The sequence below is a fragment of the Podarcis vaucheri genome, assembly GCF_965113315.1.
Source record: "Podarcis vaucheri genome assembly, chromosome: 10".
Classification (NCBI taxonomy): Eukaryota; Metazoa; Chordata; class Lepidosauria; order Squamata; family Lacertidae; genus Podarcis; species Podarcis vaucheri.
The window spans coordinates 54,917,372-54,942,231 of NC_138748.1; the positions used below are offsets into that span (position 1 = coordinate 54,917,372).

The window sequence follows — 24,860 nt, forward strand, 5'->3', positions numbered from 1 at the left end:
AATAAGTGCTGGCCATCAGGGCTGGAGTGGGCAGAGCTTTGGTAACCATATACCACTGTGTCTCTCATTTATTTGTCTGACAAATAAATTATTATTTTAATTTCTCTATTGCTGCGTTGAATATTTCATTCCAGCTAAGCGTTAACCACAAGCAGGGTGCTACAAGAGAACCCCTTTTGGTGTTTTAGCGGAAACAGGAATTAATCTATTTGGGTCAGAAGATTGGGAAGATATTGCCTAACAGAAAGTAGGTGATATTCAACATTAGTCAGAATACACCCATTTAAATCAATTATTTCAAAGAGTCTATTCTAACTAATATTGGATGCCATCCATCTATATAAGAAGTTGGTGCGCCATACTGAAATATGATAAACAATAATTTAACAATGTCAATGACAATATTGTCACCTTGGTTTTTCTATAAAAAACAACCCAGCAAATAGGGAAGCTGCAAAAGGCAGCTATATATATCTGAAGCATTTGTCACCCAATACCTCATTGAATCCTGAAGCTTAGCAGTGGATTTGACCATTACAATGAAAGAGTGAGACCACTGTCTGACCTCCGAATGACCCTGTGTCCTCTTCCTGGATGCTGACTGGATTTGGCTGTTGAGAATGGCTAAAAGTAAACAGCTTGCCTGGCACAGAATCATACATTTAAAAAGTCATTAAAGTGGAGTGCATGGGTTTCTCACTATCCACCTTCCTGCCATTTTCATCACTGCCATTTTTCACTTAGGGGTACTGAGAGAAATCACAGAACAAACTATTAGATTGGATGATGAGAGCCAAGAACCTATTTGCAGTATCAAGAAAGTGCCAAATTGATAAAGAGTTTTAGGGTTTCAGTCAAAGAGAGAATTAAGGCATAAAGCATAATCTTCATGGAGAATGGAATCCAAGCACACATTGTAATGCATAGCATTGTCTCTTTTGCCTTTATCATTAGGACATCATTTTCTCTTTGGTATATTGTCATAACTGTCCCAGAAAAACAGGCAAAGTCTTTATTTTTATTTCTGTTTCATGAAAAACTATGCGAGTTGTATAATAGTAACAAACTAGAAGCCAAAGTGGTGTTTGTTCAGTGGGAACCCACACAAAGGATGTTTTTCATGGATGCCATTCACAGAAATTGTTTACGAAGGTCTCATTTTAGTGGACACTATAAGGAAACTATGTAAGAGCTGCTGTAAGAGCTGTAAACTGCTGAAGTAAAACACTGCTTTTCACCATACTCTACTCTTGTTGTACATAGTTTTGCAGAGGTTGCAGCAATGAATGCTTCACTTGCTTTGTTGGTAATTGGTAAAAACCTGTTTTCACTCTAATGTACCAAATAAGATAAAGTAAGAAACTGCATTATGATAAAGAAAATTGCATTATGATAAAGTAAGAATGAAAGCTTGTTCTCACAGTGTCTGTTAGCCACACAGGAAAACACTTTGTCTGAGTAAGGTCACCTCGTAGCGAGTCAGTTATGCGTTCTTGCAGTCATGCACAGCATGTGGATTTTGTCTCATCTATACAAATGTAACTTTTTCAGCAGATGCATAAAGCCAGCTCACAACATGGGCAAAGCTTGTCCGCCGCTGCTGTACACTGAAGTTGCTATGGGAGGGGGTTGGTGCAGGGGGTGCTCTGTGTCAAATACATAGCAAACAAAAGAGGGATAAAACCCCCAGCAAAACACAGGAACAGTGGGGACTTTAGAAGCCATCCAGATTTGTGAAGCATGGTGGACAATGCGTTAAAACTTATCTGATCAGGGCAGATAACTGTACAGCAGCTGCTGGGCTTGCAAAAAATAAAAAAGAGCAGCCACTGGAGATTCTGGTGTGCCTGCAGGTTAGAAGACAGAATTAATGAACAGAAAATCTTCCATGATAGGAATGTTAATTAGTTCAACTAACATTATACACCTGGTTTTCAAGATATAAGATTGAAGGGGAAGGAGGTCAGAGGATCTGTCTTCTACACAGTATGTGTTTTGCCCTTCTATAAGACCTTATTCAGCAACAATTATGGGATAGTTGAGCAACTGGGCTTACTGCAGCTCCAAACAGGAAGTGGAAGAATGGGTATTTCACATGAGGAAAGAGATTCCAAGTAGAATGGATATCTCTTTGCATAGTTCAAAATCTACTTTGCTCTATAACACGCACCTGACCATAACACGCACGTAGTTTTTAGAGGAAGAAAATCCGTAGGCATGCCACCTGTAGGCATTCCCTCCATAACACGCACAGACATTTCCCCTTACTTTCTAGGAGGAAAAAAGTGAGTGTTATGGTGCAAAAAATACGGGTAATTTTGGCCATCTGAACTGATCTGTTGTATGGGCACAATGGGCCACCAATAATCTTCTGCTTTTAGAATGGAATCTGTGCCCATTTCCCAGAAATAAGACCAATTTAGCCATTTAACAACTTTACTGAAACTTCAAAGCACGCAAGTAACAAAGATAAACTAAAGAAAGATAATTGATTACATAAACAATAGTTTAAAAATCATAGTTATAAAGTTATTTTTCTCTACTACTGTTCAATAAAGAAAGATATAATGATATTACAAGGAAGGAAATGAACATAACCCTCCAAAGGCTACCAGTCATCCAAACCTAAATTAATAATTCTGTGGTTAAAATATTCCTACCAATGTTATAGCAATTAAAATAAAGGTTAAATCAAAATAAGCTAGCTAGCAATCAATCAATCAATCAATAGACTTTATTTGCGTAGCCGACAGGCCATAGCATCGAAGGACAAACACTGACAAAAATACATTACAAATATAGATACCATTCCCCCCCAAAAAAAATGGCGACGGAGGTAGCAGCCTAGCCAGAACCTCCCGTCTTCAATTAAGCTTTTAATTAGGTTTTAGCCATCTTCTGACCCTATGTTTATATTTTTAGTTGTCATTTTGTTTCCTTTGCTTTTAGCCTAATGGTTTATTGTTTTACTTGTTTTATTATCTACTGTTTTATGGCTCAACTCGATTTAGCGTAACAAGGAACGCTAAAGAAGATCGATTGCAGTCTTTGCAACTAACGCACAGCTTTCATCCATTGAAGGGAGGCACGAACCCGCTGTATCGTCAAGGCTGAGGTAAATTATTCCTCTTCCCAAAAATATTTCCGCGGTGAGCGTTGAAAGCCTTAAAGCTGAGAACTAAAGACGGAAAAGGGAGCAGAAACCCTAGAGGCCCACCAAGATAAGGGGCAAGCATAAAACCTTGCTTGTAAAACCCCATTCGAAGGTGGGAAACTGGAAGATAAACATAATCCATCTTGTGACTGAGACAAGTGAAGCCAAAAAACCCAGGACTAAGAGACTCCAGCAAACTGCTCCCAATTACCTTTTTCCACGCTCAACATGGTCCTTACAAGAAAGAACTATATGGACCTGGGAATTGCACCAATATCACCTCAGAGGGAGTGGGAGCCCCGAAGGTAGCAAAGTAAAACCACCAATTACTTCCCCCATAAAGAAGGGAGTAAGAATCCACAGCACGAGAGCACTCCAAAAGAAATTGCCCCTACTGTGCTGGATTGGTCATTACAACGCAAAGACTTACAAACTGAGTCTGAAAGACCAAATTATTCCATGAGCTGGGCGCAGGAACTGGACCTAGCTGAGAACGCCTTGATGACCAATACCCCCAACCCCAATGACCTCGAGCACCAAAAATCAACCCAGAATCTCAGGGGAAACCAGCAAGACCCTCAGAATCTCAGGGGAAACCAGCAACTGAATTAGAAGATTAACATACTTTCCTCTTAATTTGGTGTAAATTATTCATAGTTACCAGGGTACAGCTTTTAGTCTTAATCTGGAGTAGTCAAGACCACTCAAGTGCAACTTTGAGGCAAAGTTCAGTTGGAAAACTGGTGCAGGGCGAAAGAGTTATCCTACTTCCCCCAGTAGTGTAGCGTGATTCCAAACTACTCCCTCCTTTAGTTACCATTTTCTGTTGTTATTTTTTTTAAAAAGCGAGTGATTCTATTCATAGATCTCCTGTCCCACATCTAGTTTGGCTCCCAAATGTTAGGCAACATTTCACTCCTTCATTTGGAACATTTTATTGAAACAGTACTGTAACATAATTACTATTCTGGTCTGGTAAAAAGCAACAACCTAGCACTCCCCCCCCCCCATCACATTAGATGTAAAAGCATTGGGTAATGAAGGGACAGGTTACCCAAACCTAAAGTGCAGCCACCCGAGCAGGGGCCCAAACTTCCCAAATTCTTTCTTCAAGGATTCATGGCAGATCTTACACTGTAAATATCCTGACCCCGCTGACGCAAAGACCTTGCAAGACAGGCTGTCAGCCCACGTGCCCAGAGATGGCACCAGGAGTACTCCTACAGTGGGGTGACCTTTCTACCCCAAGATAAGAGTGCAGAAACAGGAATATCTGGTTCATGCTCAAGGATGTAAACTTATGTATACAAACTTACGACGCTGGATTCATAACCTGTCCCTTCAGTAGTCTGATTGTCTGAAATGCTTCCAATTGTGGGAGCATAAGCGGTGACTCAAGTGATAGGCCACAGGTTCTGATTTTGCTCTCAATGCAAGGGCTAGCATAAAATAAAAATGGACTTGATCTCAACCATTTTTGAGGACCAAACTAGATGTTTCATGACTGGAATTTCCAGCATCTATTTATTTCTCAAAAAACACCTGCAAGGCTGGGATTTAGATTAAAGCTATGATGAAGCAGAAGTCTAATACATCTTGGAAAAGAGGGAACTAACCACAACTTGGATGATTTAGCTATTGTGCAAATAATTTGTATGCTTGTTGTAACATGGAAAATGAAAAAGTATGTCTATTGTCATGTCTCGGGCATCCAGGTTGGCCACACCTACACAGCCACTTCAAGTACAAAGACACTTGTGAGAACTGCTGCTAGAGGAAATTGCTGCTAATCTTTATACACCCTTATACTGGTCAATGTGTGTGATGGGTTGCCTATAAAAATGAGCCTGGACTGGAGCCACATCAGAGCACCAAGGAAGTGGACACACAGAAAGCATAAAGAAAACCTGCAAGTACCACCATGAGTATTTGACTCTGCTCTCTGCAAAACCAAACAGCAGACATGGCCTTGATTGTCTGGAGACTTGATTCATCTTTGTTCTCTTCTACTAGGGTAAAGGGACTGACCACCTGTCTAAACCAGAGGGACAGCACATGACCATCGTTGGGGAGAGGGGAAATCCTTTGTGTGTGCTTTTATTATCTGCTTATTAACAGGGACACAGGTGGCACTGTGGTCCAAACCACTGAGCCTCTTGGGCTTGCTGATCAGAAGGTTGGTATTTTGAATCCGCTCAATGGTGGTCCATTGCTCTGTCCCAGCTTCTGCCAACCCAGCAGTTTGAAAGCACTCCAGTGCAAGTAGATAAATAGTTATTGCTGCGGCGGAAAGGTAAAACGATGTTTCTGTGCGCTCAGCCACTTGTCACAGTGTCCCGTTGTGCCAGAAACAGTTTAGTCATGCTGGCCACATGACCCGGAAAGCTGTCTGTGGACAAATGCCGGCCCTCTCGGCCTGAAAAGTGAGATGAGCGCTGCACCCCATAGTCGCCTTTGACTGGACTTAACCATCCAAGGGTCCTTTACCTTTACCTATCTGCTTATTGCTAAAATGTTGTGGTATTCTGCTTAAAGAGATTAAGTCATGAATTGATCTAGTTTGGCATAGCATTGTCTTCATTCAGATGGAATCTAAACAAACCTGTGACTACTTTTAATTGGCCTAAAAATGGAAATACAATGCTACATTTTAAACAAACTGTAATTAGAATCCAGTCTACATCTCGCACCACTTTTTAACCGGATTTACCTCTTTTAAGTCGTGCACAATCGCCGTCAGTCGTTCATTCTCTGCCTGAACGTTGGTAACAACAGCCCTACTTTGTTTCAATTCATTCTGCATTTCCAAAATCTTCCCTAGGTAATAGGCTTCCTTGGATGCAGACTCCTGGAGGAGTGTCTCCTCACGTGTCTCACCATCTTCAGCTACTTTGCGGTGTACGGAGAATGACTGTCCAAATGCCTGCAAGAGTAAAAAAAAGGACTATTGAAATGAAAAAATATAAATATGTCATTAGGGATGTGCTGTATAATTTGAGAGACTAACTGTCACTATATAAAATGCTACTGTCATTAGAAATAAGTAAAAAATCTGAATATTCGTAGAAGTTAGAATGCTGGATTAGTGCTGGTCAGACTCAGGTTCAAATCTGCACTCAGCTATGAAGCTCACTTGATAACACTGGCCTAGTCCCTATCTCTTAGCTTAGCCTATCTCCCACCTTGAGCACCTTGTAAGGAAGGGTAAGATATAAACCACATAAATGATCAATAGCAGAAGCTAAGCAAAAGATATCCCATACAAATCAGTGTGATCAATTAATTACAGATTGAAAATATGTATGTTTCTTAAACAGGTGTAAGAGATTCCCCAAGCAAACACTATTAACTGAATAAATGCAAAACAGATTTTTCATAAACAATAATAACAATGAAAACGATTAAAATATATCACAGTTGCAGAACTAGATTACACCAAGCTGGAAACTAAGTTCTGGATATCTTACAAAAATCAGGTCAATTCTCTTTGAAACATGCCCCTCTACAACACTTAAGACAAACGTCATATGGTTTGAACACACACACACACACACAAACACACACACATATATATATTCATAAATATGTTTTTCACCTACATATGTGTTGGGTGGAAAGCAATGTTGTAATAGTAGTAGTAAACATTAAACATTTTAAGAACTTCCCTATACAGGATTGCTTTCAGACAGCTCAAGGGTTGGATAACTCCATAATCTCCAACATTTCTCCAATGAAAATAGGAACATCGTAAGGAAAAGCGGGATATTCTGGGATCAAATCAGAAACTGCGACGGCTTCTCTAAATTAGGGGTGTCCCTGGAAAATAGGGACACTTGGTGGGTCTGCTGTTGGTATTTCCAGAAGACACTTGAGTGTTAAAACTAATGAGGCATCTGATGAAGACCTGCATTTTTAAAATGAGCTTAAAAATATATATTTGTAAATGTTTGCATCTCTCATTCTCTCATTCTCTCAGGCATGAAGCAGCTGCCTGGGTGCTTTGGCAAATCTTCCTAAACAGGGCCCCACTGATCTATAAGCAGTGCCTCAGGGTTGTAAAAGGAAATTACATGCTAGGAGCAAAAGGTCACACTGACCATACAAATTACAGAATACAATCATGCTGCAAAAACACAATTAAGAGTTGGTAAATAGTAAGTTTTATTGTTTAACAGAAGACTCGAGTCATATTTTCATAAGGTTAAAAAGGGCAAGAGCTAATGGGAACAGCAGCTGGCTTGAAAGAGGCTGCTTTTGAAACTAAGTTCCTTTGAAAAGACCTTTCCTTCTAAAAATCTATCTATGTTATGTATGAATATATTGGCTTAAATGTAATTATGCAAAGGATTTAGAAAGTAAGAAATGTTAGATTCTTATGTTAGATTCTTATTTCATTGATGGTGTGTGAGAAGGTGAACCCAAGATCTCTGTTTAAGATAAAAATTAAAAACCATGCACCATCTGCTTTAGCCATCTGTTTTGCAGTGAATAGGGCAACAGGGGCCAAAGGTTATCTGGTAATTAAGGTGCCTGGTCGAGGCAAATGTAAGATATATGGCTACTTATTTGCCATTTATAGATAGAAGGAAATATAGCTCTTTGTCTCCCATAAAATGTAATAGGAAATGGGTGTATCTTTTATGATTGGTTCTAGCAAACAGCCAATAGGAATTTCAACCAGGCTGATTGGACAGAGACAGCCAAAGGAGGAGCAAGGGGGCTGGGCTGAGGGAATATAAGTGCTGGCCATCAGGGCTGGAAGGGCAGAGCTTTGGTAACCATATACTACTGTGTCTCTCATTTATTTGTCTGACAAATAAATTATTATTTTAATTTCTCTATTGCTGCGTTGAATATTTCATTCCAGCTAAGCGTTAACCACAAGCAGGGTGCTATACTAACTTACTAAGATTGTTAAATTTCAACACAACTGGGACTTTTAATGTTGATTTCAGTACTCCAAGTTGTTCATCCATAGCAGTGACCAGAGGAGGAATGTGTAGTGCCAGGGAAGAGGCACCAGATGGTGGTGCTCCTGTTTAAACTTAACTGTTATTCTTAGGCATTAATCTTATGTGCTATGATATACACATAGCCAGCATAAAGTAATGGCTTAGCCAGCGGCAGAGATAAGAAGCATGAGAACAAAGGAACTAGCTCACTTCAAAGACAGCCTTTGGCTGAACTCTGAATGACATCACTAACATCTGTATCAAAGACTATGTAATCTTGCCAGAGGGCCTCTGCAGACACTATATAAGGCCCCAGCTCCAGCAATTCAATGGTACTTCGGCCATGGGCTTTCCAGGAGCGTCTGGCACCTCACACTGGCCTGATAAGCGGTGCCATCAGCCGTTGTAGTTAGGGTCCCCCATGGCAGGAATGACACATGGCTGAGCTAGCTTTGCAACTTTATCTTTAAAGTTATATCCTTTAATTATCTTTACTTTGTATATCAGCACCTGTTTCTGTTTCTGTGCTTATTATTTTAGTAATTAATAGTTTGCTTCTGCTATTTAAAGGTTTGTTGTCCTCCATTTAGGGACGCGGGTGGCGCTGTGGGTAAAACCTCCGCGCCTAGGACTTGCCGATCGTCAGGTCGGCGGTTCAAATCCCCGCGGCGGGGTGCACTCCCGTTGCTCGGTCCCAGCGCCTGCCAACCTAGCAGTTCAAAAGCACCCCCGGGTGCAAGTAGATAAATAGGGACCGCTCACTAGTGGGAAGGTAAACGGCGTTCCATGTGCTGCGCTGGCTCGCCAGATGCAGCTTGTCACGCTGGCCACGTGACCCGGAAGTGTCTGCGGACAGCGCTGGCTCCCGGCCTCTAGGGTGAGATGAGCACACAACCGTAGAGTCTGTCAAGACTGACCCGTACGGGCAGGGGTACTAAAGGGAAGTCCTCTTTCTGCACATAACTGTTAGTTCTTCTGCACAAAACTGCTGCATTATGGGGAAGCCTTGCTCCTTTTCTCTTGCATTCTGGGAAGTCTTGCTTATAATCTGCCTCTGCACAAACTGTACCTGCTCTTCATGCCTAGCTGACCACATCTACAGAACTTGATTGTTATATTGTTTCATGTTATGATCAATCATTAGTAACAGACATCCTAAGCTCATGGAAAACAACATGACCTGCTCTTCATGCCTAGCTGACCACATCTACAGAACTTGATTGTTATATTGTTTCATGTTATGATCAATCATTAGTAATTGTTTGTGCCATATTAATCTCTAGTTACAATTTAATTAGGAGGCTTCATGCCTGTCTAGTTCTAGCTCCGATTCTCAGCCTTTAATGTACCAGTGATAAATGATCATATGTAAATCCCACCTCTCACATGTAATCCCCGCCTTCTACTTATGTTAACCAATCACAAGTTTCTTTGTGTATGTATCAACCAATCAGCCACAGGCCCACCTGTGGCAATGCTTGCAATATTCAATAAAAGAGGCTCCCAGGGCTCGCCCTGACGGACGCCTCATGTTACACCTGCCTCTCTCGTCTCCCGTGATTTTTCATTCCAACAGGGTACCTTTAGCTTTACCTGTCCTCCATTTACTGAGAATCGAAAGAACCTGATGCTTAGTGATTGCTCCTGACCAGGTTGCTCCTAGGTAATTATTGAGCAGACAGGACAGAATGATCCCTGGGAGAATACCTTCATCTGCCCCAGCTACAACAGTATCTCCCATATTGGTCTCTACAGCCACAGCAGGCACTGTATTCTTCCAACTGCTTGACTTCACCTCCAAAGGTGAACTCCTCCATTGTCTCCCAGACAGATGGATGTCAACAAGCTATGAATGTTTGTAACTGGGCACCTTAATATCAAGTACAGAGCTGGGTCTTTATTGACCGAAACACTGTTAAGATGCACCTCAGTTAATTAATCCCTAGACACACTGTGGTGACATCCCAGTTCTGTATTGTCTGATAGCTTTGCATGATGCCAGTCTGCCAGCAATAGTAGCTGTTGCTTCTGTAGCAGTGCCAACACAAGTGCAAAGTCCTAATAAGGCTTGTGACACAAGTAAGACACCGCAGAACACCACCACAGCATCTTACCCTACATTTATTTAATGGTGCAGTAGCTCATATGAGTAGGCTTACAGACAATATGCTGAGTAATTCTCTTAATTTTAATCAATATAATTAAGCTACTATATCTACCTCCCAGGCTGCTGGGTTGTCCCTGCAATGGTGCTGTTGCAGCATGTTCTCCAGCAATGTGCTGGTACCATAGTCACCAGCTTTCTAGCCTAAGTACAACAACTGAGTGACCGGATGGATTTAACTGGTTGACAGCTATGAATAATAAATGATTTTACTGTTTCACAAAAAAATATACATTCAAGTCACAACTTAGTGAGTTCCTGTTACACGTGCTTAAAAAAATATCCCTGTACAGTACTTTTTCCTGCTGCTTGTTATATAGCATAATGAAAACTGTACCAAAGATGAGTTAAAGAGAAATGAAAGTGAATATATCATTTTTCCTTTAAACACTAGTTTTAATGCATACTGTATTGCCTTTTGAATATGTAACTACTAGAGTACCACTGAACTGCTAGAGTGGCTTTTTCTTCGTGTCTGCCAAATACCTCTCAATAATGCTAGAGATTATGCATGCACACATATCAAGGGTATAAGAAATATCCATATTCTGAGAGCATAACAATATTCATGCAAAAGAGCTGGATTTTTGCCAAACAGTTAAACTATTAACTATTAGCATGCAAAGGTTTAATGGGGAAACATGTCCTTACATTTATGATCAAATCGCTAAAGGAAGTTTTATGTGAAAGTTAGAAAAGAGAATTGGCAGAGGAAAGAAGGCTACAAAAATAACATTAATGTTTCTAAATATTATGAATAAAGTAAAATTGTTCTTTATTTGAAAGTCCAACATATAAATCTTCACTGTTCACATTTCAATATTGTCTTAAAGTAGACCTCTGTTCAAAATGTCACATTGCCATGGATCACACAACATGCTAGACCATGGTTTGTTTATCCAAAGTGTATACCACCATATCATAAAACAGCAAGGCAGCACAGAACAATAAGCATGCAATAAAACATAATACGCTATTAAAACACAGTACAAAATAATCTTTAAAATAAATGGACAATCAAGAACTGGCTAGGCCTTTTGGCATAAAAATTAATTCAAAGGACATGTGAATGTCAAAAGCGAGCATGTCTGATGGAAGAGTACGCCACAGTATGGGACCATTGACATAGTTGGCCTCTAACATGGGGGGAAACTAGCACTAGTGATCTGGATGACCTCGGTGCCTGAGTTGGGATACTAGGACTCAGGCAATCCTTAAAGTATACTGGATCCAAATTTTTTTGGGCTTTTCATATCAACACAAGAGCTTTAAACTTGGTCCAGCAGCATATGGGCAGCAAAGGTGTCACAAACTGTCAGTCATCTGCCCCCCATCAGAAGTCTACTCTCTGAATTCTGCACAATCAGGAATGCCCAGAGCAGCCCCAAGGCAAGTGTCACATAGAGAGCATAGCAGTATTCCAGTCTTGAGCTTACCAACGCAGGTTACCAAAACTATAACAGATAACTCTATCTGGGATTCATGCCAATATATTCTAAAAGGCATGGGAAGCATTTGAATGACATATCTGGCTTCCCAGAATGGCTGTTATTAAGGGAAAGAAAGTATCTACCTTTGTGACAAACAGAAATTCTTATATTCTGCTGGGAACAAATCTATTAGTCCAAGATGAGTTATAGATTTTCTTTTCATAGCAAAATATCCTCCTAGTATGTAAGAGAAATAGATGGTTGGACTACAAATACAACAGAACATGATAAATGCAAACTTTAACAAAGCACAGAAAAGCCATTCAAGCTGCTCACCAGATGATGCTCATATCCAACAATGAGCTTCTCAATGACCTGGTTTGTATGCAACAATAGGTCAAATCATGGCTTATTGCAGAAGTAGGAAATATGATCTAGCCAGCAGGTCAGGTCATTATCTCCCATGAACCAAATTTGACAGGAAGTGGGGCTTTGACACAATGATGTTAAATCTGACACAGTGGTGTCAGGACTTCAAAGCATCACACGCAGCTTGCAAGAGCCCCTTGTGGTGCTTTTAAGTGCCACTTGTTGTCAAACCCTGGCTCCTGGCTTGTCTTCCTTCAGACAAACTGCAACCTCTAGCCAAGCTTTGTTCTATAACTTAGCAAAAAGTAGTAGGCAAGCCATGAGCCTACTTTCTCCTTCTTTGGAGGTCTTTAAGCAGAGGCTTGACAACCATATGTCAGCAGTGCTCTGATGGTGTTTCCTGCTTGGCAGGGGGTTGGACTCGATGGCCCTTGTGGTCTATTCCAACTCAATGATTCTATGATTTATTATGGCATAGGCTTCTGCGAATGGGACAGTCCACTTCATCAGTTGCTTCTTGTTGTTGTTGGCATCTGTTTGTCTTTATAGACAATGCAATGTGCCTCTGAAGATGAAGTCAAACTGCTGCATTAGCAGCACCAAAGTGACCTCCCTGGGTACAAGCCCGGCATATCCTGAGTTGCCCAGATGCCCTTGGCCTCGCTGAGGTGGTCCAAAGGAAAGCAGAGCAAAACAGCTTGGCTGCAGGAGTTGCTGGAAGGAGACGTACAAGGCGCCATTCAACCATCTTAGGGACTCCACTCTGGATTTGTGTAGGGTTTACTCTTTAGTCTTTTCTTTTCCCAAAAATACTCTGCAAGGTAGTGGAGGTTTCAGATCAGAGTTTTTCTTCTCCTAGATGGGCTGCCTTCCCAGCTTGATGAACCCCATCTGCTCCTCATCATTAAATGCATACATTAAATATTCTCATGTACAAGTGTATATTTTAGGGAAGAGGGAGTCTTTTCCTGAAAAATTCTAAAATGGTTACCCCTTTAGGAATCTATATAATTCCTATTAAAAAAACCAAACCAAACAAACACTGAAACCATTCTGTTGGTTTTGGGGGTTTGTAGAGATGAATAAAGACAGACAACGAGATGTTTTCTTTCAGAGAGCTTGCGTGTGTGCCAGATGAAAGTGAGAGAGAGAGAGATTCTTCCTCCTCTAGCCTCACAGCATCTCCTTTTATTCAAAGTTACAAAAAGCATGGCCACGAATGTGCTAGTGGCTGATTGGCTCAATACAAGACAAAGAAACTGAAATCCTATTGGCTCATTTGTATGTAAGGCGGGCTTACATAGCTTCATAGATCTTTGGCACATGAAAGACAGAATGTTAGAGCTGTATTTAGACAGGCATATAAGCTCTTAATCCACCTATGACTTAAGATTGATAATGTTATGACTAAGGTGTTTACTAATGTTTAGATTGTTATATAAACTCACACAATTAATTATACATTGAGGATTAACACATCATTGTGATTTACACATCATTGTGAACTAAAGGTGAACTAAAAGAGAAAAAGTGTGGTATGTAAGGAATGCTATACAGAAAGATCTGTGCCAGGCACAGACCTTTAGCCTTGTGCGTGAAAGAGAGAGAGAAGCGTGATTGATTATAAACAGGCCTTATAGTCTGTTTTAGAAGCAAAGAGAAGATAGAAATAATTCCCAGAATGCAGGAGGAAAAGAACCAATGTTTTACTATACTAGGCACATAGAAATAACATGTCTACACCATTCTATAAATTAGGGGGGGAAATGGTTTTTCTTTCTTCTGTTTCAGTACAGCAATACAGACAGATGCCAGACCATAGGCAGAGAGACTACTTTCTCCCTGCTCAGCTTGCTCACTTTCCTCCTGTGCTGGGCAGGGGGAAAAGAGATTTATGCCAGGTGTTATATGGGTCCTCTTCCCACCTGTCAATCTAACGAGCATTTTGCATATAAAAATCAGCAGCTCTGAATACAAATTTAACTTTAACAAGCTTATTTGTAATAGTTGCCACATAACTACACAATCTTGGATGTCTCCCGCCCATGGCAGCAGTCCATTTATTCAAAGCAGCTGTGGGATATTGAGTCGGTGGAGCGGAATTCTAAATACTATTTTCAAGTGCATAAAATTAGTAATGGGAAAATGCTACTTAAAATATTCCTTATCTTCAAAAAAGCTTATTTGAAACTGGCACCACTACAAACATGAAGCACACTCTCTCACACTTACTGATTAGCTGCATATGTTGATTAGCTGCATTTTCATTTTAACCTTTTTTTTTACTTTGGAAAAAATGATGCCTAAAACACTGTCTTCTTGATATAGCAAGAAAATATAGCAAGAAAATTTATTTTAGAAAATAATTGAACTGGAAAGTTGAAATGGTAGTAGACACTGGCCATGTTCACACATCACTTAATGTGCATAAGAGTATCATGGGGGAATACACTATGTCCACATCATTTCCCTGATCCACCAAGTTTGTCATTCCATAAAAAAAAGAAATCAGATTATTCTGACATGACTTATTTTTGAGAAACCCATGCCGGGTCTCAGTAATTATAGCATCCTTTCTTACATGCTCACAGACCAAATGTTGAATTATCTGTTCTAGGACCTTCCGTGATAACGATATTAAGTTCATCGGTCAGTAGTTACCTGGGTCTTCCTTTTCCCCACTTCTGGGACATTTGCCCAATGTTAGCTGGACACCACTGATATATATAAATGCAGCACTTATTGGGCTTTACTCTCCTGGTAAAAGTATTCAAGCTTTCAAATTATTTTTGGAATATTTTTGATTCGCCCCAATCCCCCCAAAAAATTCTGGGAGTGAATCCCTGCCCATTATCCCTCAGATGACCAGCAAGTAAAATGGAAGAGATGGTACATGCAAAATCCAGTCCATGTACATTTTGGAATCCATCTGAAGCTCGTGCAAATTTGCTACATAGGCTTTATTTTGAAAACAGCCCACCAAGCAATGCTCTTTTATTAAAAACTAAAATGCTAACATAGCAACATATGCTGAGCACCTAGAAAACACGTTTTTCTGCTTACCATTGGTTTTCTGCTTCTGTAAGAACTGTGCAATTAATTTAGAATCTCCACTACTAAATTGTCTATGTTCCAGACAATTTTAGAAATGGAAGCACTAATTTTGTGCTTCTCACTCTGGGCATGCTTTTCTATCATCAGTATGTATCAAAACTATTTTTGTTACTTATTTTTCCTAATGCAATACTCATTCAAGCTAAATGGTATCAAGCTAAGGCACATGCTATTTAAAGAATAGTGATGTAGCAATTAAAAGAAAGACAAAAAACAGATCTTCTTCCTTCCTCATTTTCCTTGTCATAACACATCCTACCTTCATGTTTCGTTTTTTATTTATTACTGCATGTAACAAGCTTTGTGTTTAATTATTTATAAAATTTAATAGTCTCATATGTCATATCTAGCATTGAGGCATCTGATGAAGATCTGCATTTTAAAATGAGCTTAAAAATATATTTATAAATGTTTGTATCTCTCAATTTCTCATGCCAGGCAGCTGGGTGCTTTAGCAGATGCTCATCCTGAACAAAGGCCCCACTGATCTATAAGCAGGAGACGAGCGCCTCAGGGTTGTAAAAGGAAATTACAGGCTAGGAGCAAAAGGTCACACTGACCATACAAATTACAGAATACAATTAAGCTGCAAAGACACAATTAAGAATTGGTAAATAGTGAAATTTATTGTTTAACAGATAATATACCATGTGTCTCCCATTAGAGACTTCAGCCAAAGGTTAAAAGGGCAAATAGAAAAAGCAGCTGGCCAGGTAAGAGTTGTAAACTAAAAGGCTGCTTTCGAAAATGTTTTACTGAGTCCTTCTCTTTGAAAAGACCTTTCCTTTCCTTCTAAAAATCTATATATGTTAATGTATGAAATATATTGGCTTAAATGTAATTATGCAAAAGATTTAGAAAGTAAGAAATGTTAGATTCTTATGTTAGATTCTTATTTCATAGAATCATGGAGTTGGAAGAGACCACAAAGGCCATTGAGTCCAACACCCTGCCGGACAGGAAACACCATTAGAACACTCCTGACATATGGTTGTCAGGCCTCTGCTTAAAGACCTCCAAAGAAGGAGATCTTTCATTGATGATGCGTGAGAATGTGAACCCAAGATCTCTGACCTCTGTTTAAGATAAAAATTTAAAACCATTAGCCATCTGTTTGGGAGGGCAATAGGGCAAGGAGGGCAAGGGGTGAGCTGGTAATTAAGGTGCCTGGTTGAGGCAAATGTAAGATATATGACTATCATATTTTTCGCCCCATAGGACACACTTTTTCCCCTCCAAAAATGAAGGGGAAATGTGTGTGCGTCCTATGGGGCGAATGCAGGATTTCACTGAAGCCTGGAGAGCGAGAGGCATCCGTGCGCACCGACCCCTCTCGCTCTCCAGGCAACGGGAAGCTATCCGCAAGCCTTGCAAGCCCGGTGGGAGTTCCCGCGGGCTCACAAGGCTTGCGGGCAGCACCCTGCAGCCCCCGCGAGTGTCCGCAAGCTTTGCGCGCCCGGCAGGAGGTCCCGCCGAGCGCGCGAGGCTTGGGGCGGCAGCCTGTCGCCCAAAGCACGGGGAGCCCTCCGGAGGGCTCCCTGTGCTTAGGGCGAGTGTCTGCAAGCCCTGCGCGCCCGGCAGGAGGTCGCGCCCAGTGCACGAGGCTTGGGGTGGCAGCCTGTCGCCTGAAGCACGGGAAGCCATCCGGAGGGCTCCCCGTGTTTGGGCAAGTGTCTGCAAACCTTGCGCGCCCGGCAGGAGGTCCCGCCAAGTGCGCGAGGCTTGGGGCAGCAGCCTGTCACCCGAAGCACGGGGAGCCCTCCGGAGGCTCCCCGTGCTTTGGGCGAGTGTCTGCAAGCCTTGCGCGCCCGGCAGGAGGTCCCGCCAGGCGTGCGAGGCTTGGGGCGGCAGCCTGTCGCCCAAAGCACAGGGAGCCCTCCGGAGGGTGCCTCGTGCTTCGGGCAGGTGAGCGCAAGGCTTGGGGCGGCAGCCAGGGCAGAGGGGGAAAAATAATTTTTTAAAATTCATTTCCCCCCCCCAAAAAAAACGAGGTGCGTCCTATGGGCCGGTGCACCCTATAGGACGAAAAATACGGTACTTGTTTGCCATTTATAGATAGAAGGAAATATAGCTCTTTGTCTCCCATAAAAGGTAATAGGAAATGGGTGTATCTTTTATGATTGGTTCTAGCAAACAGCCAATAGGAATTTCAACCAGGCTGATTGGACAGAGGCAGCCAAAGGAGGAGCAAGGGGGCTGGGCTGAAGGAATATAAGTGCTGGTCATCAGGGCTGGAAGGGCAGAGCATTGGTAACCATATACCACTGTGTCTCTCATTTATTTGTCTGACAGATAAATTATTATTTTAATTTCTCTATTGCTGCGTTGAATATTTCATTCCAGCTAAGCGTTAACCACAAGCAGGGTGCCAGCAGTCTTTCATTACCAGTTTCCAGAAACCTAGCCAGAAGGTTATTTGTGAGTTCCTTAATCCTGGGGTCTTTTAATAAGAGCATGCATTATAGAAAACAAAAGGAGAAAAGAAAAACAAATCCAAGCTACTGTGGGCTTCGCATGCAGGTGAAGTTCCTAACTCAAGGACGGTTTGATACCCATCAGCTGTAAACTAGACCTGTAAACAACAGTTATTTAACGTAACTAAATGTGCTATAAAACAATAGGTTCTTCACATATTATATGCTTTACACATTAACTCAAATACCTGTTCATTGTGTGCATTACAAATGTTCACTGCTGGCCCTATATATCACCAGATGCAACTACAAAGGATCTGTGTTGGGTCATACCTCCCTACTGGCCACATGACACAGAAAGCTGTCTGTGGAGAAATGCCGGCTCCCTCGGCCTGAAGCGAGATGAACACCGCACCCCAGTTGCCTTTGACTGGACTCAACTGTCCAGGGATCATTTACCTTTATTTTATCTTACTCAAGGCAGCCAGTGCACATTTACTGACACCTCTGTGAAGCTTTTTTATAATCTTGATTGTTCTACTTTTGCAGTCACTACTAGAAATAAAAAGCTGATACAAAGTCTTAGTATTTCAGTTATCTTCGGGTGAGAATTAAAGCACCCAACTAGTAGCCTCAATCTTAAGTACTTCCTCTGCTAAATTGCTTAATGAACTGGAGTCTATGCAGATTCTTTGGTACGTTTCCACAGGCAAATATGGCAGAGATCAGCATTCACTACATGCCCTTACAGCCTATACAGATCACATTCTTTATAAGTGACACTTTAATGTATGACAACATCATTATTAACCTATCATTTATGAACAGCTAGAGTTGACAACATGATGGGCAAGGCCAAACAGCTGACAAGAGAAGCACAATTTCACTGCTTTCTCTACCTCTGAGGCAGATAATTCTACTGCAAATTCATATCAGAAGTGAATGAATGATCCAATCGCAGCTGATACAGAGATGTGGCAGGACAATTTGCTGATAGATTTTTTATTTTATTTTTTAGAAAGAGCCAACAGGAACATCTCTGATGAATGTTGACTATCAATAATTAAACTTATTCCTTCTTGTACAGTATCAGTCTTCCCATAGTGCACTAGTATGCCCCACATACAGTTTGGAAATTCCTGATCTAGGCTAAGCATGTCCATTATCTGGGACCCCATCGCTCACTCTGAACTGCACAATAACTAGAATAAACAACTTGCACAAAGCTGCCCCAGTGTACATAAAAAGCAGTCTTATATCAAGCCAGACTATTGGATTGTGTAGCTCAGTATTGCCTACGCTGACTGCCACCATCTTCCCAGGATTTCATATAGGAGTCTTTACCAGCCTTACCTGGAGATGGCAAGGAATGAATCCAAGACCTTCTGGTTGCAAGGCAGATGCTCTACCACTCACTGAGCTACAGCCCTTCCCTGATATTTGTATGACAGCATATACTGAACCCTCCCTGCCACCTACTAATGCCAGTGCAACTCTGACTTACCAGAAACACAAGATACCAGCATGAAAGCTTCCGATTATTTTACTCAAAGAAGCAAGAGACACCTTCCCATTCTCAACAGAGCTTTCAGCAGCCATTCTGTGGCATCAGATACGGCAGACAGGGATGAGGAGAGAGGAAGTACCAGCAGCAAAGCATTAAAAGAATGTGGACTTGTCCCAGCTCAAGGGAACACTTGAAGACACATCAGCTCCCCAGTTCAGGGGGAGGTATTTGTTGTATTTCAAGACACTCAAAACAATTTGGTTCTTGACAAAGGGGCTTCTGTTTTAATCTACTGCGCAAATAAAAAGCTTTCCCTCACTACTTCAGCCAACAGACATTTGTCAGGATTAGTCTAAGAACAGACAAGCAGCATCCTTTATGTAGTGATGCTTAGGATTTATCTATCTCAGCTTCTTGGGGCATAGAAATGAATTATTATGTTTTAATTCCATGGGCAAAGATAATCTTCATTGCTTTACAATGCCCTTTACCACTTCCCGAAGCCTTGTAAACAGGTCAGATGTGATCCTCTAATATTCCTGAACAAATTAATTTTCAGTCTCATTTTAGCCTTAATCATAGAACCAAGAATATACTGTAGACCAGGGGTAGTCAACCTTTTTATACCTAGCACCCACTAATGCATATTTCTTGATGGTAAAATTTCCTTACCGCCCACCAGTGTTCGATGGAAGGAGGATTCAGCTTTTCTGTGGACTGTGATTTGTTCCAATTTAGAGCTAAAGAGCGGGTTTTCCCTTAGAAAGGAGCAGAGCAAGGGCAAAACCGCATGGATCGAGCCTAGAAAGTGCAGGTCAAGGGGAAAACTGCTCAGACCCATGCTTTCTAGGCATGGGACTGTAACCAGCAAAACTACCTGCCACTGTACACTGACTAACAAAGCACATCACACCAAAGCTGCTTTTTGTTTGTCAATGAAAAACTGAGGGCAGTATTTAATTATTTTTTGTGGTAGCACAAGGGGATTCATCCCCACCTCCTCCCCCCAAGTGAGCCTTGCATACTTCTGGAGAAAGCCCAGAACAGACCAGGAAGGCACAGAGGGAGATGAGAAGAATGTTCTGCTGTGAGAAATCCATGTTCTGATGGACTGCTCAACGTAGTGCTATGCTGAAAACAACTCTGACTTTTTAGGAGCTGGATTTTCTTGTAAATGATTTACACTATAACTTCTTTAACAAGTATCTTGAGAGAAAATGCTATCCTGACCACAAGTTTTAATCAATAAGTAAGTGTGATCAATTAAAAAAAAGTAAGTTAAAACTAGCTAACAGCCTCCTGCAACAGATACTGTTGGACTCCTAAAAATAACAGTACTCAAGTAAGGGAGTTTGGACCTCAAAGGAAATGCTCCCCCTGCCGCCATCTCATCAGTACCTGATGAAAGAGTGCTAGCAGTGAACGAGCTATTCAACTTATGAATATTGTATCTTATTTATTAATAGTTAATTATGTTTTTATCACATATTATTCTCTAAAAGTTAGCTAGCTACATGCTGAAATGGTACAGCTTGTGTCTCATGGTGTCACCTGGTAGAGGATATCTGGATAGTTTTAGAAGTTATCTGTGTTGGCCACTTGCCATATATAAAGCAATCCTTCACACTTGCAAGAATGTTTGAATGTGGTATGTCAGGGTCACTGAAGTATAATCCATATAGCAGGTGTGATCAATGTGATCATAATAGTATATAAGACAGAACCTTATCACAGACCAAAGCTGTTGCGTATCAGTGAGCTCCATCTTTAAGGGTCTGTCTGTTGTCATTCTCTGAGGGGTTCTCAAAAAAACAGAAGGGACATAAGCATAATTAATCTTGCTCTATAGTTTCTCTTAGCTGCTGCATAAAATCTTTATCCTTCACCACATCAGTGTTAATTGTGTACGGATCTGGAAAAGAAACCCTACTTTTGGCAGAACACTTCTACTGTGCGTTCAAAAGATTTCTGATCTGAAGTGTTTCCTCGCAGAAGTAAGGGATGGGTTCCAACCGCATATACTTAAAAATAGAATCTACTCCAAATATAGCGAGAGATGACGTAAAAAAGTAGAACATTTAAATAAAGATGCTGTCCCTCTAGCTCTCGTTCTTGATCTCTCTTTCTCCCTATATATATGCACAAAAATAATATGTAAATGTATGTATAAATAAAAAATGTATCCCTGCATCACTAGGTGTAAAGCAAAAAAGAAGGTGCAGACAGCCATGGCAAAGGCAGGAGCCCCTTCTTAGGCCAACTCAGGAGACAGACAGCCACTGCAGCATTGGGAAAGGGGAGTGAGGGGGAAAGCTTGGAGAGGATGTGTTTTAGAAGATTAGGGTAAACTGATTTCTTGATGCCTTAGATTGTGATTATAAAAGATGTATTACACGAATTTAGGATGTTATTTTCCCTTTTCTTCCCTTTCCTCTTATCCATTCTATCCCCCCCCCCTTGTAACAGCATCTTTCATGTTGTTCATATTTTGTCCTTATTTCAAAAATTAATGAAGTTTCTTCTTTTAAGAAAATGGCAAAACAGGATGCACTGTCCCTGGCCCTGCACAGCAGATTATTATTCTTGTTTTTATTCTTAAAGAAATTAATATACCACTTTTCACTTCAAGGAGAAATGCCAAGATGTTTCTTCTATGTAACCTCTAAAATATACAGGAGACGTGGACTTAACTGAAGAGATGTTCTCTTTATGTGCCAGTATAGTAAAACACTGGTTCTCTTTCTCTTGCATTCTGGGAACCTTTCCTAGCTTCCTTTCCTTGGCTTCTGAAAAGACTAAAGTCTTGCTTATAATCTTTTTCTGCTTCTCTCCTTCATGTACACTGTGTAAAGCCGTCCCAGGCACCCAAATCCCTAAATTCCATTCCTTACATTCCATTCTTTTTTACTCAGTTCACCTTAAGTTCACAATGATCTGTTATTCTTCAATGTATAATTAATTATGTGATTTTATACTATGATCATAACATTAGTAATTGCTTTAGTCATATTATAATCAATCTTTACTTGTAAGTGGATTAGGAGCTTTCATACCTGTCTAAGGTCCAGCTCTCTCATATCCTTTGATGTATTAGAGATTAATGAACTTATGTAAGCCCGCCTTATACTTATGTTATCTGTTACGGAAGGGGGGGCATGTCTTCTTCACTACAATATATTTGCTCAATTTCTCTAGGACTCCATCACCCCTCCCCTGTCCTCCATAATCTCTCAAGTAATCCTGTCAAAATCACTCTGCCAAACCTTTCCTCTGGGCAATGCCAGGTGACAGACTATGTGTACATGGACCATTGTCTTCTCAGGATGTGCTTATCTGCGCATATCTCCAGCTCTGCATATTCCCCCTCCCTCCTCCATCCGGCTCTCTGCATATTCACCCCCTCCCTCCTCCATATGTTAATCTGTGTAACCCAACCTCTTCTTAATGTATTCATGATGTAACTGGGATGTATTTTGCACTGTATTCTGGGATATGGAGGGAAATTTCAAAAGTTCATGTCACCCCTTTCTCTGGGTTCAATCTCGCCTTGAACCTGTTGCGCAATAAACTTGGACCTTCTGCAGTTTGCTCCTGTGTCCGGCTGAGCTCATTTTCTTCCGCAGGGACCCACGGACTTAGTCCGATGAGCTGGGTGGCAGAGTAACCCCGCACCCAGATTTTAGCCGTAACATATCCAATCAGGAGTGAGTCTCTTTGTCTCTGTATTGACCAATCAGCCACTAGCACACCGGTGGCAATGCTTTTTAATATTGAATAAAAGAGAGACGCGTGGGTTTCTTAGAGGGACTCAGAAGACGCTCTCTGAACACCAACTCCTTGTCTGTCTTGATTCATCATCCTAACACTTAACCAGGACTTTTCTTAGGGGGACAGAACCAATGTGATTGGTCAGTTAGTTAAGTATTTCTATTGTTTTACTTGTTCTGGGGAGTCAGCTGCCCCCCTCTGCTCCACCCATGACAGGAGCCCTTTTTGTCTCTAGGCTCTAATATATACATGTAATTTTAAAACAGTAAAAGTAGTTCCATGTTACATGCTGTAATTGGAAGTGCATCCTGCTTCTACAAAGGTTGAATATTACTGGATAGATTGTTCATATAGCTGAATTATTGCTGTATGTCCTGTGTTTGAAAGACAGAGAAATATCAAGACTGATGTGGGAAATTGCTCCACATGAATCATAACATGTGTATTGCCACATAGCAATTACCATTTTTAAAGATCATATAATATGCAGGGAGCGATGACTTTTATACAGAAATACATGTTACATATGTAAACATTTTGGGTTTTTCCCCCTTTTGTTAAATTTTGGTAAATAGCATATGTAAACGTTTTGTTAACTTACATCATAGTTTTGAAAACAAAATAAATCTCCAAAGCAAGCCAGATAAAGGCCAAACCTCAGCTAGAAATGCAACTTTAGACCTCTTATATAGAAAACTGTAGCACCCTGCTTGTGGTTAACGCTTAGCTGGAATGAAATATTCAACGCAGCAATAGAGAAATTAAAATAATAATTTATTTGTCAGACAAATAAATGAGAGACACAGTGGTATATGGTTACCAAAAGCTCTGCCCCCTCCAGCCCTGTTGGCCAGCACTTATATTTCCTCAGCCCAGCCCCCTTGCTCCTCCTTTGGCTGCCTCTGTCCAATCAGCCTGGTTGAAATTCCTATTGGCTGTTTGCTAGAACCAATCATAAAAGATACACCCATCTCCTATTACCTTTTATGGGAGACAAAGAGCTATATTTCCTTCTATCCATAAATGGCAAACAAGTAGCCATATATCTTACATTTGCCTCAACAAGGCACCTTAATTACCAGATCACCTTTGGCCCCTGCTGCCCTATTCACTCCAAAACAGATGGCTAATTGTTCTAATTTTATCTTAAACAGAGATCTTGGGTTCACCTTCTCACACACCATCAATGAAATAAGAATCTAACATAAGAATCTAACATTTCTTACTTTCTAAATCCTTTGAATAATTACATTTAAGCCAATATATTTCATACATAACATAGATAGATTTTTAGAAGGAAAGGTCTTTTCAAAGTAAAAAAGGAACTTTAATAAAAACAGTTTCCAGAAGCAACTTCAGAGAGAAGCCTCTTGGTTTTCCCAGCCAGCTGCTGTTCCCATTTGCCCTTTAACCTTATGAAGATGTGGCTCTCTGATGGGAGGCACATGGTATATTATCTGTTAAACAATAAATTTCACTATTTACCAATTCTTAATTGTGTCTTTGCAGCTTGATTGTATTCTGTAATTTGTATGGTCAGTGTGACCTTTTGCTCCTAGCCTGTAATTTCCTTTTACAACCCTGAGGCACTGCTTATAGATCAGTGGGGCCCTGTTTAGGAAGATAAACATCTGCCAAAGCACCCAGCTGGTTTCTGCCTGGCATGAGAGATACAAAACATTTACAAATATATATATTTTTAAGCTCATTTTAAAAATGCAGGTCTTGATCAGATGCCTCAAAACAATCTTGAAAACAATGTTAATTTCAGTTGGGAAAGGGTTAAGATTGTTCTGCTGAATTGCTAAAACTGGTGACACTGTACTGCACTGGGATATATAGGCAAGGGCAATTGCTCTCTATGGAAATGCAGTATCTGGGCAGTAGACATAGCAGTCCTAAGGGAGGAATTTGATGAGAATCATGGCAGAACCAAGGAGTCTGAACTTAGTGCTTATTGCTTGTTTTATTAACAAAGCAAATCAACA

At 40.8% G+C, this 24,860-nt stretch overlaps 1 protein-coding gene across 20 annotated transcripts in view; it reads right to left on the reverse strand.

Moving 5' to 3' along the window:
* BICD1 (BICD cargo adaptor 1) overlaps positions 1-24,860 on the reverse strand; it is a 148,185-nt gene that overhangs the window by 73,721 nt on the left and 49,604 nt on the right. For all 20 annotated transcript variants that reach the window (XR_014224039.1, XR_014224040.1, XM_082240446.1 and 17 more), the window contains exon 3: positions 5,865-6,077. Coding sequence is in view for 18 of the 20 variants with exons in the window: in XM_082240446.1 (XP_082096572.1) it covers positions 5,865-6,077 (213 nt within the window). In the remaining 2 variants the exon portion in view is untranslated. The remainder of the gene's footprint in view (positions 1-5,864; positions 6,078-24,860) is intronic.